Source organism: Marmota flaviventris, chromosome 6, assembly GCF_047511675.1.
Source record: "Marmota flaviventris isolate mMarFla1 chromosome 6, mMarFla1.hap1, whole genome shotgun sequence".
Classification (NCBI taxonomy): Eukaryota; Metazoa; Chordata; class Mammalia; order Rodentia; family Sciuridae; genus Marmota; species Marmota flaviventris.
This window is the reverse complement of record NC_092503.1, coordinates 88,392,898-88,408,973: the sequence shown is the minus strand read 5'-3', so window position 1 is coordinate 88,408,973 and position 16,076 is coordinate 88,392,898. Positions and strand designations below refer to the sequence as shown.

At 35.9% G+C, this 16,076-nt stretch overlaps 1 protein-coding gene across 7 annotated transcripts in view; it reads left to right on the top strand.

Moving 5' to 3' along the window:
* The first annotated feature begins 2,093 nt into the window (after positions 1 to 2,093).
* Fam135a (family with sequence similarity 135 member A) overlaps positions 2,094 to 16,076 on the top strand; it is a 120,871-nt gene continuing 106,888 nt past the window's right edge. Inside the window, exons 1-5 of one of the 7 annotated variants that reach the window (XM_071613268.1) lie at positions 2,094 to 2,363; positions 3,970 to 4,058; positions 12,584 to 12,657; positions 14,112 to 14,227; positions 14,354 to 14,469. In XM_071613268.1, the coding sequence (XP_071469369.1) occupies positions 14,393 to 14,469 (77 nt within the window). In that variant the 5' untranslated portion in view covers positions 2,094 to 2,363; positions 3,970 to 4,058; positions 12,584 to 12,657; positions 14,112 to 14,227; positions 14,354 to 14,392. Of the gene's footprint in view, positions 2,364 to 3,953; positions 4,059 to 12,583; positions 12,658 to 14,111; positions 14,228 to 14,353; positions 14,470 to 16,076 lie in introns of all 7 variants that reach the window. The other 6 variants (XM_071613271.1, XM_071613267.1, XM_071613269.1 and 3 more) reach the window with 6 other exon arrangements.

Here is a 16,076-nt window from a genome sequence, read left to right as displayed (position 1 = left end):
AGATCAATGCAAGCTATATTGTCTGTCTTTACTTCAGGAGACAAAATTTTTCTAATTTCCTTTAAGAGACTGATTTTTATTTTTCCATTGATGGAATTTCCAGGAAGTCTTGCCTAAATGCCTAGGTTAATTTCAAGTGCTACTCTTCTAGATTCCCAAACAACCTCTTCCCAAACATGCCTACTTCAATTTAACCCTTTTAGCACAACTAAATGACATTTTATGTTCCTGTCTCCCCCTATGATTGCAAACTTCTTGAAAGCTAAGATTGACTCAATCTTGATTGTACTCTTCAGTAACTAGCACAGTGTTTGGTACACATTTTTTTTTTTAACAACAAAAATATAGTAGTTGAATTGATCTGACTCCTTCAAAAGATCACCATGATCCTTATCCACTTTTTAACCTAATATCCCCAAACAGTAGCATGCATCAAAGTGCTCTTGGTTTGAATTCAGGGTAAAGAACAGTTTCCCACTGAACAGCTTTTGTTCAAGCCCTTTTTTTCTCCTCACCCCAACCACCACACATCCCACTTCAGTAACTCTACGGAGTAATTTTTCTTCTGGAAGTCTTTCCTGACTCATGACTTCTCTTCAATCTAAATTGGACCAATGCTTCTCCTCCGAGCTTGAATAGCTCTCTGTACATATCTGTGCATACATCAGGCCTACATACATCCAATAAGACAAGTATGCAAACACTCCACTCCACCCAAGTTCTTTTATTCATGTTGGTTTCCTCCAAGATTACTACAGTGCCTCCACATAGTAGATGATTTAAAGACGTGATTTGAATAAAAAGAATACGGAACAGGGAAATAATCTTGGGACAGAGTCTATTTTAGGGATGCGTGCACGTTTAAATGCAAATAATTGGTTAAGTATACTTTCTTAGGAGACAGTTGGAACCAAAATAGAAAAGAATCTTTCGATTTTGAGGATACAGTTCAAATCACAAAACAAGCAATAAAAGCCCTTATATAGAGAGGATAGTAAAATGAAAAAGGCCTATAAAAGAAGCGATAAACTAGGAACCTGAAAAGCAAGCCATTATGCAAATCCTAATAGAATGGTTATCATAAAATAACGGGGCACTTTCAATCACCTTAAAAATTCATCCAAATATGAAGAAAAATCAAAGGTTAAATTAAAAAAAAAACTTGCTAAGGTGCAAGAGAATAATGTTGGTTACTTCCAAATAAATGTACAAAGCTTTTTCCTTCTAATTAATTTTCACTGTAGTAAAATATACATAATATTTACCATTTTAACTACATATAAGTGCACAGTTCAGGGGCATTGTCTATTTGCACTGTTGGGCAAACATCACTACTATCCATCTTCCTAACTCATTTTTAACACGCAAGCCATAGCCACAATTTTCTTAACTTTGCTTTAGTCACATACTGAGCTTTACGCACCAACAAAATATTCTGCTGGGTAAAGTTCACGAACAGAAGAATGAAATAAATTAATGGGCTATTTCTCAAATTCTGTTAATGGAATTTGAGAGCCAAGGCTTCCTTCAAGGGCCCCCTCCCACCTTTCTGTACGTCATCAACCAAGAAAGTACCACATCAGCACCCACACCTAGCCAAAAACACAAACGAGAACCTAAAGGCAGCTGTCCCCAGCTAGGAGAAATCCCCCGCAGCTTCCTTTCCTATTGCACAAATTTGAGTAGCGCAGAGACAGGGATGCCTTCCCAGCACTGTTAGGAGGTAGTGAAGACGGAAAAAAGAGAAAGAATAATGTGAGAAAAAGAGCTAAAATCTTAGTACTCCTCTGCTTTGCCCTCTTTGATTTCCTCTTTCCACCAGTCTTCAACCTGGTTTCATCAAACCCAAGATGAGCCTGTTTACTAGGGCTCGCGCTTTTTATTGACGCAAACTTCCCATTCTCGCGGGAACTTGGGAGTGGGAGTCGGGAAGGCGAACAAATCTCTCGAAATCTCAGTTGGCGCCAGAGCTGGAGCGCGGCAGAGGATTCCGAGGGGCGGGGCGCAGAGCTTGGAAGGGGCGGAGCCTAGCTTCAGAGAGGGGTGGGAAGAGGCGGGAGGGGGAGGTGAGAGAGGACGGGGGCGGGACCGGGCGGCCTGAGACCTGTTGATCGCAGGTATCACCCGCCTGACCGGCTCTCTTGGGACTGAGACGACTGCGCATGCTCGCTGGCGGCTCTGGGCCAGTAGCCGAGCGGCGGTGACGAACCGGCTCCTCGGTTGCGGTTGTTGCGGTTGCTGCGATGGCGATGTGAGTGGGCCCCGGGCGGAATGGTGCTGACTCGGGTAGGGACGTCTTCTTCCAGCTGGACACCTAGCTCTTCCATCCAACAGAAGAGAGAAGAGGTGGAGACGGTTGAGAGGTAAGCCCCTCTCCGCTCCGGGTCCTGTCGCTCCCGACACTCACGACCCCTCCCTCGGTCCCTCTTTCCCAGGGGCCAGGCAGGAAGCGGCCTCCTTCTCTTCGTCCCCCCCTCGCCCGCTCCGGCCTCTCTATGGGCTGCTCGCTGTCGGACGCAGCCCCGGGCCGGGTGAAGGTCGGTGGGGACGGCGGTTCTGGGCACTCTCCGGCAAGCCAAGGGGCCGCAGCGCTTAGCTCTGCGGGCACTCCCTGTCGCCCTGCCCCTGCCTTACGTTCCTCTGCCGGTTCTTCCTGAACCTCACGCCTCTTGTGCCCCAGCCTTCTCCTGCCCTTCGCCCCCGGCTCCATCTTCGCCTGTCTATCTCGCCTTTATCCCCCATTCATGGTTCTGCTCTTTCATCCCGTGCCCACTTGCCTTTTCGCTCCGGTGGTGTTTGGTCCCGGAGGCAATGCATATTTTTTGCTCCCCTCAGTTTTTTCCCTTTCCTTGTGCATCCTTGATCTGCTTCTTTCCTACAGGGAACTCCTGGCCCTCGCCCACCAGGTTTCTAGCTCTGTTACCTCCGTAATTTCTATCTTGACTTTCTTTTCCTCTTATTTTCTTCTTTGGTACTTATTCTTATGGTTTGTTGTTCCTGTTGTGTTTTGAGTTTTTTTTGCATCGCTTTACGCCAGAGTTCATTCCATCCCGCCCCCCCGCCACCACCACCACCACATTACCTTCGGAGGCCCTCAATTCCTTAGCTCTTTTGGTACCCTACTTCACTGCTAGTTTTGTCCCTGTCCTTCCATCCTATTCCATCCTGGCCCCATTTCTAGCCTCTAATCTTGATTTTTTTTCCCCTCTAAAACTCTTTAATATTTTTTGTATAGGTTGAAACTCTTCGTTTATTTCAGTTTTTGTTAAATTCTTGAAGAGTTCTAACATGCCCTTCTAGTCTCTTCTGCATTTTTCCTAAGCTCAGTAGCTACTCAGTATTCTTAGTTCAGCTTTCAAGTTAATGAAATTTCTTCATCTTTCTCCTCCAGCTGGAAATATCATCAGAAGAGTACACCTATTGTCAGACTTACTGATTGAAGCTTTAATTTTTAAAAATTGTTTTTACTTGTCATGAGTACAGAAGCAATTCCAGCCCAGACATCGTGAAACTATGAAAAGTTAAAATTTTTTAAAGGTTGACCTACAAATGCACTCTTAAATTTTAGAAATTTCAGTATCCTCCAGTAAATATAGATGTCCAAGAGCAAACCTTGAATGGAATTTAACAACTTTTTTACAAGTTTATTGATTCTGTTTTATATGTTGCTATTGCAATGGGTTACGACATTTTTCTGAGTGTCACTGTTCTCTTTAATAAATGTGTACAATTTCTGCAAACTTAAAAATAGAAGTAGTGTGCTTACTAAAGGAGAAATACTCAAGAACAGAAGTATTAAATTCTTGAGTTGGCAAAAAAATTTTCTAAACAGTTTTGAAAGTTTTCCCTCATTTTATTATGATCAAGATTTGATTTAAATAAAACTTCTCTATGAATAGTGGTATAGTATCTTATTTTGAAGGTATCTGCTGAAATGTTTATTTTCAGTGAAGTTTGCCTTTATTTTAGGGTTGAAGATCAACTGGATTATGTATTTCATTCTGGAAACCCAAAGCAGTCCACAAACAGTAAATTCTTCCTTATGTTATCTATGTCAGGTAGGAATTAAGTTTTTTGTTTCTACTTTAAGAAGGGTAATACCAAGGCAAAGGGAGTGTATTTCTTGTTCAAGGTGACTTGGAGGTAAAAGTTGGAGGTTTTGATGTTATAAAGGGCACTTTTTTTTTTTTAGAAGAATGAACAATTATTTGGTATGATAAGAGTTGTTGAGATATCCGATTTTTCAGATGCAGATAAAGATTACTGCTTTTTCTGAAGATGCCTTCTCCCTTTAAATGTTTAAATGCAAGGTTTTTTTTTTCATTTTTAGGTAAATGTTTATTTTTAAAAAAATTAATACCTACAGATTTTGTATTGGAATGAGTTAATTCTGTGCTTTTAGAAATTAAAGTAAGAATTCATGGTGTATAGCAGGCACAGGAGTAGATGTCAGAAGACTTGAACTCATGATGACTCATGAAATTGGTTTGTAGAAGACACTTACCCTCTATACCTTAATGTCTCCACCTTGTAAAAGGTGGATATTAAAGTTGGCTATCCAGTGACCTCTTCATAGCAAAGACCTAATCATTTAAACATGCTTTGGACCTTCATAGACAAAAATTGCTATGTAAATACTTAAATTTTTGCCTCTGACTTTAAATTATACAGTAGGAATATATTGACTGCTTAAATCCTTTTAAGATCCAGTTGAAGCTTTAGATTTTTTTTTTTTATTTCAGATTTCTGTAAAAAATGTTGTAGACTACTAGTGAATTATGGACTAGCTTAGTTCAGTCAATGTTTATATACAGTGAGACAGACACTGCAGCATTCAATATGTAAAACAGATAATGCTCCTTGTTTTCCGGGAGTTAGTACTGAAAGGAACAATAAAAGTTATCTTTGGCTATCTTTTTAAGTGTTGGTTGTCTTGTATTTTCATTTTGTTCTCTGTAAATACAGACCCTTAAGAGTAGGTGGGTGTGTGTTGGGGGTACTTAAGGAATAGAAAGGATAAAGACTTTGTTTTGATTCTGGGTATTGAGGAAAAACTACTCAAGGGTTTTGTGAAATGTACATGTGTTTATTCAAATAAATGAGTGGAGATGGGGCATATAGATTTGAAGTGAATAGCTTCTTGTTGTTGTTGTTTTGCATACCCAGGAAAAAGGTTTAGGGATGAATAGGAATGAGGAGCAGAGTAATAATATGAGAAGAAAGCATTCTTAATGAAATTAGTGGTTTTTTGAAACAAGTTGGTTTCAGCATTTTATTTTTAAGGATTAGCAGGTTTTAACAGGTATATGCTTGGTTATCAAAGGTATACTAAATTAAAATAAAAATTAGTCTTTTTCTTAACAAAAATATAATAGTGTTAGACAAATTATACCATTAAAAGATATCTCCTACTTGATTTTACGAAGTATTAATCAGGAAATCATTTTGAGAAAAATTGTAGCATATTTCCTTTTATGGAATTACATCTCTAGATGTAGACCATCCAGAATAGTGTTTTTAAATTATGTTTGCCAATATAGAAGTCTACCAATGGCATTTTGGTACATTTCTGTTAAGTTTTATGAAATGTCCTTTTACTATAGTTCTTAATTTAAACTAGAATTAGCATTTTTATATTGAATCCCATGATGTTTCCTTATGGGATGAAAGTTCATTATTCATGATTGTTTTTTGAGTGGTGATAACCAACATGCATTTTTCTTTTGCTGGGGGCGGGGTGTGGGTACTGGGGGTTGAACTCAGAGACACTGGGCCACTGAGCCACATCCCCAGCTCTATTTTGTATTATACTTAGAGACAGGGTCTCACTGAGTTGTTTAGTGCCTCACTTTTGTTGAGGCTGGCTTTGAACTCATGATCCTCTTGCTTTAAGCCTTCTGAGCTGCTGGGATTAGGTGTTACTCTTTGATGTTTTCAAATTGCCAGTAAGTCAGGCTTACTTGGAAATGTATTGTCTGTAAATGTCTAAGCAATAAAGTCAGGGCATATTGGCAATCACAATTTAAGACCTTGGAAGCCTGTGTACCCTTTACCATTATTTTCATATTTTGGAATTGAGAACCCCAGATGTTTAGACTACCCTTTGTCCTTACTCAGGTTTCCATTAAGACATAAAATTGTTTTTCCCCCTCAGGTGATTTAGTTTAAAATGTAGGCTGCTACTAGTCCCTTTATGTAAAATTAATAACTATTTTGTTGACATGTAATAGCAACATAAAATGAAAATGTGATAGGCCCCATTTTGGTAGAAGAATTTTGAAATGTTCTAAGATTGTGAGCCAGGGAAATGCTAGTGAAATCAGTAGAAAAATGTCTTTGAGTAGGTAGTTGAAAAAAATCATTGTTGGGCTGGGGTTGTTGCTCAGACTGTAAAGTACTTGCCTAGCAGGTGAGAGGCACTGAGTTCCATCCTCAACACTACATAAAAATAAATAAAGGTATTGTGTCCATCTAACACTAAAAATATTTTTTAAAAAATATTCATTGTCTATTTTCCCCCTGGTTTTCCTCAGCACATTAAAAAGATCTCAATTGAAGCTAATCCAATATTCATTGTGTATTTTTTCCCTAGTTAACCCAGCATCTAAAAAGATTGAAGCCAACCCTTCTTCTTTTAAGGTCTTCTAGCCTATAAATGAAAGTATTTTCAAATCATGCAATTGAAATAATAACTGTTTACTTGAGTTGCATTATTTTGAATAGACATTTCTTTGCATGGAATCCTAAAAACTAAGATAAAAATCACAGTGTCAGCTATTTATTGAGTACCATGAACCAAGGGCAATGATTAATGCTTTATGTATATTAGTTCTTTAAGCTTTATCTTTTGAGTTAAGAATCATAAGTATTATTTGCATTTGAAAAAATGAGGCTAGCTTATATCATCTGAACTAGAATTCAGATCTAATATCAGACTTACTGGTAGACTTGAGAAAATACGGAAAATATGTCAAGAAAACATTGTTTCTTAGAATATTTTTCATGAAGTGGATTATAATTCTTTTTTTTCTGATTCTGAGCTTTGTTTTCTGTTGAGATAACCAATAAGAGGAAATATTTTGAGCATTGCTGGACAGATCCTAGCAACAGAAGATAGCTTGTGGTTCTTTCTAAGTTTCTCTTCCTGTTAATGGAAATAACTATGTTTTGGTAATTTTGAGAGGTAACTTTTATTAAGTGTCACATAATGAGCAATAAAAGTTTTTCCTCTTTTGCTTTACTTCATTCTTACATGTTAAGTGAACCATGGAAATACTCTCAGAGATTACTATGGTTCCTTTTGTATTATGTTTAAAAATTGTTTTTTTTCCTATAGGATTTTTATGGTATTAACACAGTTATCCAATATTGAGAATGCTTACTTCTTAATGTAGATGTAAGTTCTAAAATTGGTAACAGTGTATTTGCCTTTCAGTAGACAGCTGTTTAAACAAAAATTTTAAAGAAATTGGAAGAGACAATGCCATTAAAACTATAGTTTTGATATGTGTCTGTAAGTTGTGAGAAATTAGGATTTTATAATTTAGAAATAGTGTTTATTACATGACAAATGGAATATAGCTATAATTTTTTTGTCATTAGTGTTGCATTCTGACTTTAATTTTTCTTTGGATAGCCCTTTTTTTATGGCTTGATGGTCATTATATCTACTTCCTAGAGTAGTTCAAGTGTGAATTTTAGAATTTTGCAAGTACAAATAAAGACTATTGAATTTTTTGTCCTTTTTTATTATTTACTTACTGTATGAGCTTGCATGAATTACATAAACTTTATGCTACTTAGTTTCCTCTCCTATAAAATGGAGTAATATTAGCTCTTTCAGATTTTTAGGAGAATTAAATGAAGTAACATACTAAAAGCTATTGGTCTAAGAGTTGGTAGGCCAACAAGTTTGCTTTTTATTTTATATTAGTATTTGATCTATATTTGGTATTACCAGTAGAGAAACATACATCTTTTAAAAATATAATTTGTATATCAAGCTGTTCTCATTATCTTTCCTTTGGAAGAACAACCTTCTGCCTCAGTCTCAGAAGAATTTAGTATTCTCTTCTTAAATATTTCTGTAATTTATGCAACATAGCCTATGGCTGGTGAAATGAACTATATCCAAAGTTCATTTTGGTACATAAGGAGCAGCAACAAGTTTCTAGAAAGGTATTTTTCCTTACTGTATGTGTCCCCTTTACTGTAATGATTCTGAAAAGCTTAGTTTTGCTGTGTATCACTTTTTAAGTGACAGCTAAGTGTGTTATACATGTGAATGACTGTGGGGAAAAAAAAGTTAAAAGCCATCTGAATGGTGGTGATTTTCAGAGTCAGGCACCTGACAAGTGGCTTGACCATTTGCAGGAGCATATAATCTAATGACTGAGCATATTTAGCTCCCTCAGAAAGGAGCTTACAAGGATGGGTAGGGTGTCATGACCTCAGCCAACCAAAAAAGGACCAAAATATAAATTAAAAAGTAAGACTGTAGCTCAGCTATTCAGACTAAACTAATCAATGCAGACTTAACCAACTTAAGTGGCCAGAATTTACACCAGATATTTGCCCACTTAGGGTATATAGTTTTCATATCCTATTTCCTACTACCACAGGTTTGCCACCTTGTAAGTTACACAGTTACAGTCTTTTCAGGTTAGCTTATAATTTGACAAAAATAATTCTGTCAAAAATATAGCAGGATTTTTGTTTGTCTCCATTTAGTTCTGTGACAGTAATTAGATATGTTTCATATGCCGCCTTTTTTCTTTTTTTTTTCTGTGCACATAACGTGTTTTGATGAAGCACATCTTCATCTCTCATTTTAATAACCACTGTCATGAAATTATCTGAAACAGTAGGCATTGGTGAGATGGCAGCATCCTTAATCTAAAGTACAGCACTAGATACTTTATTTTGTTAAGAAGAATTCCTTTGGGAAGAGTGCTAATTGGATGTTGGGTATTGAAGCAGGTGACTGCAAGGCCCCACATTTCTGCTGTCTTATTTCTTTCCACCTTTGCCTATCAGCTAGTCAAATTCTTGCCTATATAAATACAACAAAGAACCACCAACACATCCAGTGTTGTGGCACTTTTCATATACTTTTCTGGTGGGTGTGGTTTTTTTGTGGACATCTGTTTCTGCAGGTTATTGTAGACAACAGTTTTGTCAATTGTTTTGCTTCCACACAGTGGATCACTAGTATTCCAGTAGTGTGTTTCCACGTTGGCTGGTATGAAATGACTAAGCTGGTGCCATATATTTAAGGATTTTTGTTATAGCATTACTCTGATTCTGATAATAATTTCTGTGTTAAGGAAGAGGCCAAGGTGTAGTAATTAGGATCCCAAACTGAAAATAGCTTAAATTAGAAAGCTTAAATAGTTAAATGAGAAAAGTTTATTTCTCTTTCACATTGTTATATGATTTAGGTGGTAGGAGTGGTAGGGGTATGAAGAAAACTACCAAAATATTGGATCTGAGACTCAAATCCTAAGCCCATATTTTAACCATTGTCCTATACTTACATGTATTTATTGCTTCCTGATGGACAGGTGGCTTTTTGAGATCAGGAACTGAGCTATGCCTTGTATCTATTGCAATTCCTAGCCTGTAGTTGGTGTTCTATAAGTGTTTGGATATCTGTTTTATATCTGAGAAGCTAAGGCCTGGAGACTTGACCAAACTTGAATCAGAATCAGAACCAGAGCATGATCTAAACCTTGCCCACATGAAAGTGTGTGTGTGTGTAATGATATCTTAGATGTTTTTCCATGAAATGGGGAATGACTTTTATAAAGATGGTACATTGATAATTATTAATGACGCAATTATTAAAGTAGAAAATAGCAGTTTGGAAGTTGGCAAAGTCAGTGCCTTTATAGAGAAAAAGTTCTGTGTTAAGTATTGTTTGAGTGAGATGGTATCTTAGGGTGCTTTTGATTTGCATTTCTCTGACTGCTAGAGATGGTGAGCATTTTTTCATGTACTTGTTGATTGATTGTATGTCCTCCTCTGAGAAGTGTCTGTTCAGGTCCTTGGCCCATTTGTTGATTGGGTTGTTTGTTCTCTTATTGTCTAATTTTTTGAGTTCTTTGTATACTCTGGATATTAGGGCTCTATCTGAAGTGTGAGGAGTAAAGATTTGTTCCCAGGATGTAGGCTCTCTATTTACCTCTCTTATTGTTTCTTTTGCTGAGAAAAAACTTTTTAGTTTGAGTAAGTCCCTTCCCATTTGTTGATTCTAGTTATTAACTTTTGTGCTATGGGTGTCCTATTGAGGAATTTGGAGCCCGACCCCACAGTATGTAGATCGTAGCCAACTTTTTCTTCTATCAGACGGCGTGTCTCTGATTTGATATCAAGCTCCTTGATCCATTTTGAATTAACTTTTGTGCATGGCGAGAGAAAGGGATTCAGTTTCATTTTGTTGCATATGGATTTCCAGTTTTCCCAGCACCATTTGTTGAAGATGCTATCCTTCCTCCATTGCATGCTTTTAGCCCCTTTATCAAATATAAGGTAGTTGTAGTTTTGTGGATTGGTTTCTGTGTCCTCTATTCTGTACCATTGGTCCACCTGCCTGTTTTGGTACCAGTACCATGCTGTTTTTGTTACTATTGCTCTGTAGTATAATTTGAAGTCTGGTATCGCTATACCGCCTGATTCACACTTCCTGCTTAGCATTGTTTTTGCTATTCTGGGTCATTTATTTTTCCATATGAATTTCATGATTGCTTTCTCTATTTCTACAAGAAATGCCGTTGGGATTTTGATTGGCATTGCATTAAACCTATAGAGAACTTTTGGTAATATCGCCATTTTGATGATGTTAGTTCTGCCTATCCATGAACAGGGTATATTTTTCCATCTTCTAAGATCTTCCTCCACTCCAGTTAGATTGGCAGCCATTATGAAGTCAAACAACAACAAGTGCTGGCGAGGATGTGGGGAAAAGGGTACACTTGTACATTGCTGGTGGGACTGCAAATTGGTGCAGCCAATTTGGAAAGCAGTATGGAGATTTCTTGGAAAGCTGGGAATGGAGCCACCATTTGACCCAGCTATTCCCCTTCTCGGTCTATTCCCTAAAGACCTAAAAAGAGCATGCTACACGGACACTGCTACATCGATGTTCATAGCAGCACAATTCACAATAGCTAGATTGTGGAACCAACCTAGATGCCCTTCAATAGATGAATGGATAAAAAAAATGTGGCATTTATACACAATGGAGTATTACTCTGCATTAAAAAATGACAAAATCATAGAATTTACAGGGAAATGGATGGCATTAGAGCAGATTATGCTAAGTGAAGCTAGCCAATCCCTAAAAAACAAATGCCAAATGTCTTCTTTGATATAAGGAGAGTAACTAAGAACAGAGTAGGGTCGAAGAGCATGAGAAGAAGATTAACATTAAACAGGGATGAGAGGTGGGAGGGAAAGGGAGAGAGAAGGGAAATTGCATGGAAATGGAAGGAGACCCTCAGAGTTATACAAAAGTACATACAAGAGGAAGTGAGGGGAAAGGGAAAAATAATACAAGGGGGACAAATGAATGTCAGTAGAGGGGGCAGAGAGAGAAGAGGGGAGGGGAGGGGGGATAGTAGAGGATAGGAAAGGCAGCAGAACACAACAGACACTAGTATGGCAATATGTAAATCAATGGATGTGTAACTGATGTGATTCTGCAATCTGTATATGGGGTAAAAATGGGAGCTCAAAACCCACTTGAATCAAAGTGTGAAATATGATATATCAAGAACTATGTAATGTTTTGAACAGCCAACAATAAAAAAATTAAAAGAAAAAAAAAAGAATATCAGATTTTGAAACAATTTTGACCCCCACACTTGAATACATTCATTAATTATACAAAACAGAGGTATTGTGTATCTAATGTCAGGAAATATACAGATCCTTATATTATTTTCTGTGTGTCTAGGCATATAAACCAACAGAGTGGGACCTTGCACTAACTCTTATGTACTGGTTCTAGATTAAATAGAAAATTAAGCCATTAGAATTCAGAAAGCAATGAGTAATGTGGGGACTTGCCATCTTAGCCCATATAAGATTATTTCTTAATCGAATTAAACAAACCTAGTGACTTTAAAAAAAAAAAAGTATTGTTTGAAATGTGGGAAAAAAAAGTATAGCAAAGTGAAGCAATTTTTCTGTCAAAATATTTTAAATAGCTCTTTTTATGAGTACACACATATATAGATATAAAGACATACATATGGAATTTTACAAATTAGAGTTATTTAAAAATGATGAGTTCTGTATCTTAAGAATTAAAGTTTCTAAATCTTTGGTATTAATGAAGATTGTTTCGAACCACTAAACTAAGAAAATAAAGTATCTTATTATTATACTTACATTATGCATAAGTGAATCCTTAATAGAGTTGGTGTTGATATCAGTGATACTAGTGAAACTATAATTTTTTCCAAGCCTTATCAAGGACATAGATATTTTATATAAATTTAAAATATTAATTATTTTAGCATATACAGATTTCTTTTATGTCTGCTATTTTGTTTGAGATCTTATTGTTTGTCTCTCATAGGGGGAACAATATATTTGTAACAAGAAGCAATAACTGGAAGTAATAATGTTAAAATGAAGTTTTGATCAGCAGAGGTAAGGATATGACATTTCTTTTACACTTAATTCATGATAGATTTGAATGTTTGCTAAATTTTAAGGAAGCACTATTTCAAGAACCATGAAGGATCTGAGATTTTACCCTACTTGCAAGCTAGCAAGGTAGCCTGCCATGGTGCTATGGATTTTAGCAGAAGACCTGAAATTCATGGATCAAAAACAAAGATGGTTTACACTTAAAGCAGTATCTTAAGTACCAGTTGATACCTGCATATAAGTAGGTTATTTCACAGGAGAGGAACCCTGAACAAAGAGAACCTAATCTGTTATATGGACAATAAATCCATCTGACTTTTGCCTTGAAGGGAGACTTTATTTTTATTATATGGGACAGTAAACAGATCTTCCCTTTGTTTTAGTATAAGACACTGTGTCTGAGTTTTAAGACCATATACATACATCTGTATAAACTGTATATAAAAAATAGTCTGGAACAAAGGCTGTCAGCATTTCTATGAGTAAGGCATGCAGAAATACAAAAAAAAATTATACAGAATTGTCTACCAATATTTTTTACCTTAATTTGCTGAAAAATATGTCTATTGATGAGAACAATTGCTACTTTTTTTCTCTGAAATACTGAAAAGATTGAACTGAAGTACCCAATAGTGGGTGAGTGTCTAAACTATAATATGTTCACAGTTACATAATAATTATAACTAAAAATAATGTTGTACAGTTACATTTATTGTCTTATATGTCCATCAGAAAATTAAGTGAGATAAGTAGATTATAAAGTGTACATGTGATTTGATTCCATTTCTATAAATATTGTACTAATTATACTAATGTGCAACATTAGAATGTGTACCAACTATATATATATATATATATATATATATATATATATATATATATATATACACACACTAATGGATGGAATTGTTTTGGTCCTCTGTTATTTTTTTTAACCTTTGAAAATGAATACTTTAGTCTTTTATAATGAAGAAAAAAGTTTTTCTTTCTTTAAAAATAGTCACTGAAGAACTCTTTTTTTTTTTTTCACTTAACAGAGAAAAGCCTTTCATGGATTTAAATGGGGATTTAAAAAAATTCTCATTTTGACTGGTATATTACCATTATGTGTAAAGTAAGACTACATAATAATTAGGTGGCTTAAATTTTTTTAAAAAATCTTATTTTTGAGAAAAAATCAAGAATTTGTTTTAGTAACGTATTGTATTCATTCTCACACAAATATCATTAAGGGAAACATCTTAGGAAAACATTTTAAGAGGACAAATCTTAAATTATAGAAAGTAGTGCTATTTGATGAGTATAGATTTTTGGTGTCTTTAGTTGGGTTAGGCTAAGTTGGGCACACTAAACTAGTTTGCTGCTTTTTTTTTTTTTTTTTTGTACTAGGGATTGAACCCAGGGGCACTTAACCACTGAACCATATTCCAACCCTTTTTTATTTTTATTTTCAGACAGAGTCTCAATAAGTTGCTTAGGACCTCACTAAGTTGCTGAGACTGGCTTTGAACTTGGCTGCCTCAGCCTCCCAAGTTGCTGGTATTACAGGAGTGAGCCACCACACCCAGCAGTGTGTTTCATTTTTAATTTCTCCTTATGTATCATATTCTGAAATTTGTTTAAATTATTCCATTTTTTATAAATTGGAAGTTTTATTGTACTACTCATGATATTTTTCTCCCCTTCTTTAACTAAGGTGCTGTTTCCAGGTTTATCTTCTGGGTATAAATTAAAAATGACTGAAGTTCAAGCAATGGTAGAATTTTCAGTAGAGCTAAATAAGTTCTACAATGTGGATTTATTCCAGAGAGGGTATGTATTTTAATGTTAAAATTATGTACTTTGCATAAGATAGATGTAAAGCTTTAAGTTAAATTTAATTGCATATTTTTGTTCCAGCATTTAAAAGGAAAACAGTAAGCTACATTCAAGTAATTATTTTCTGAGAAATTGCATTTGTTAAATAGATATTTGAGAATTATTCACATGGAGTTAGTGATGGCGTTTGATATATTCAACATGCTTTTATGAATTTGTACTGAGCATTAAGAGGACTTTAATGAAAACATGTAAGATTCCCATTTTTGCTCTTCAAAAGCTTAGTGTAATGAGAAAAATAAGTTAATAGAATAACAAAGCACACAAGATGAAACTTCAATAAGTATATACAGGAAGCGCTTTAGATATTGGAACAAAAGGACATATTTCTGGGTTAGTCTGTTGGGAAACTCATATGGAGAGAGAAGATCAAAGTGTGAATAAGAATTGGACAGGCAAATGATGAAGTGTGGGATCCTTTTACTGGCAAAGAACAGTATGAATCAAAGTAATGGGACTAAGTCTTGAAATTAGGAATGAGCATGTTATTTTTAAAAATGTTTAGGAAATTGGATATTTTCTAGTAGAATTACAGAAGAAAGGTCTTGTAATATTCTGGAGAAGAGTTGATACTATGGATTTAGGTAATCATCATTTTGTTTTTGAAGGTCTTGTAATAGTCTGGAGAAGAGTTGATACTATGGATTTAGGTAATCATCAGTAGTAAGAATAAAATTATCACTGTTACAACAAGCATTTACATGATGAAGATTGTAATAGATTAATGGTTATAGAAGAAATAGCAGCATAGGGAATAGTTCTGAGACATTTTGCAATAACTCCAGATATAAATCTGAAAGCCTGTACTGAGAGGTGGTAGTGGTAGGATAAAAGGTTTTTTTTTTTTGGTCTTGGCTTTGCCATCTTATTGAAAAAGTAAAAACAGCTATGATATGCTCTGCTCCATGTAGTCTAACATTTCAGCAGGCTAACCTGGGGTTGTTCTCATGGCCAAGGCGGAAGTTCAGGAAAAGGAGCAGAAGATGCAAGGCCCTTTGAATTAGCACTGTCATTTCTGCTGTAGTCTTTTACCCAAGCAAGTGGAAAGGGCTGGCCAGCAGTCCAGGCTGGTGACAGAATGTGGCTGGGCGCATTGGTGCGTGTCTGTAGTCCCAGATACTTGGGAGGCTGTAATAGGAGTATTGCAAGTTTGAGACCAGCCTCAGCAACTTAGGAAGACCCTGTCTCAAAAAATTCAAAAGGGCTCTGGGTATAGTTGAGTGGTAAAGCACCCCTGAGTTTAATTCCCAGTACTGGAGAAAACTAAAAAACCTTTTTCGGGATTCTGTGTGCCCAATATGGTCTATTCCATGCTTTAAATATTTAAAATTTAAAATTCCATGCTTTCCATATCCAAAATTTTTTTTGAAATTTTCTTAGCCTCTAGATAAAACTTCTACTACTTGGGAATCAGAATTCTGTGGGCTCATACCATACACATCCTAAAAACCATTTTGCCAAACGCTAAGAGCCTGCCTTAATTATCTTAGTGATCTTAAGGGAAAACCCTACAGTTATATCCTTGATTTGATCTTTGTCCA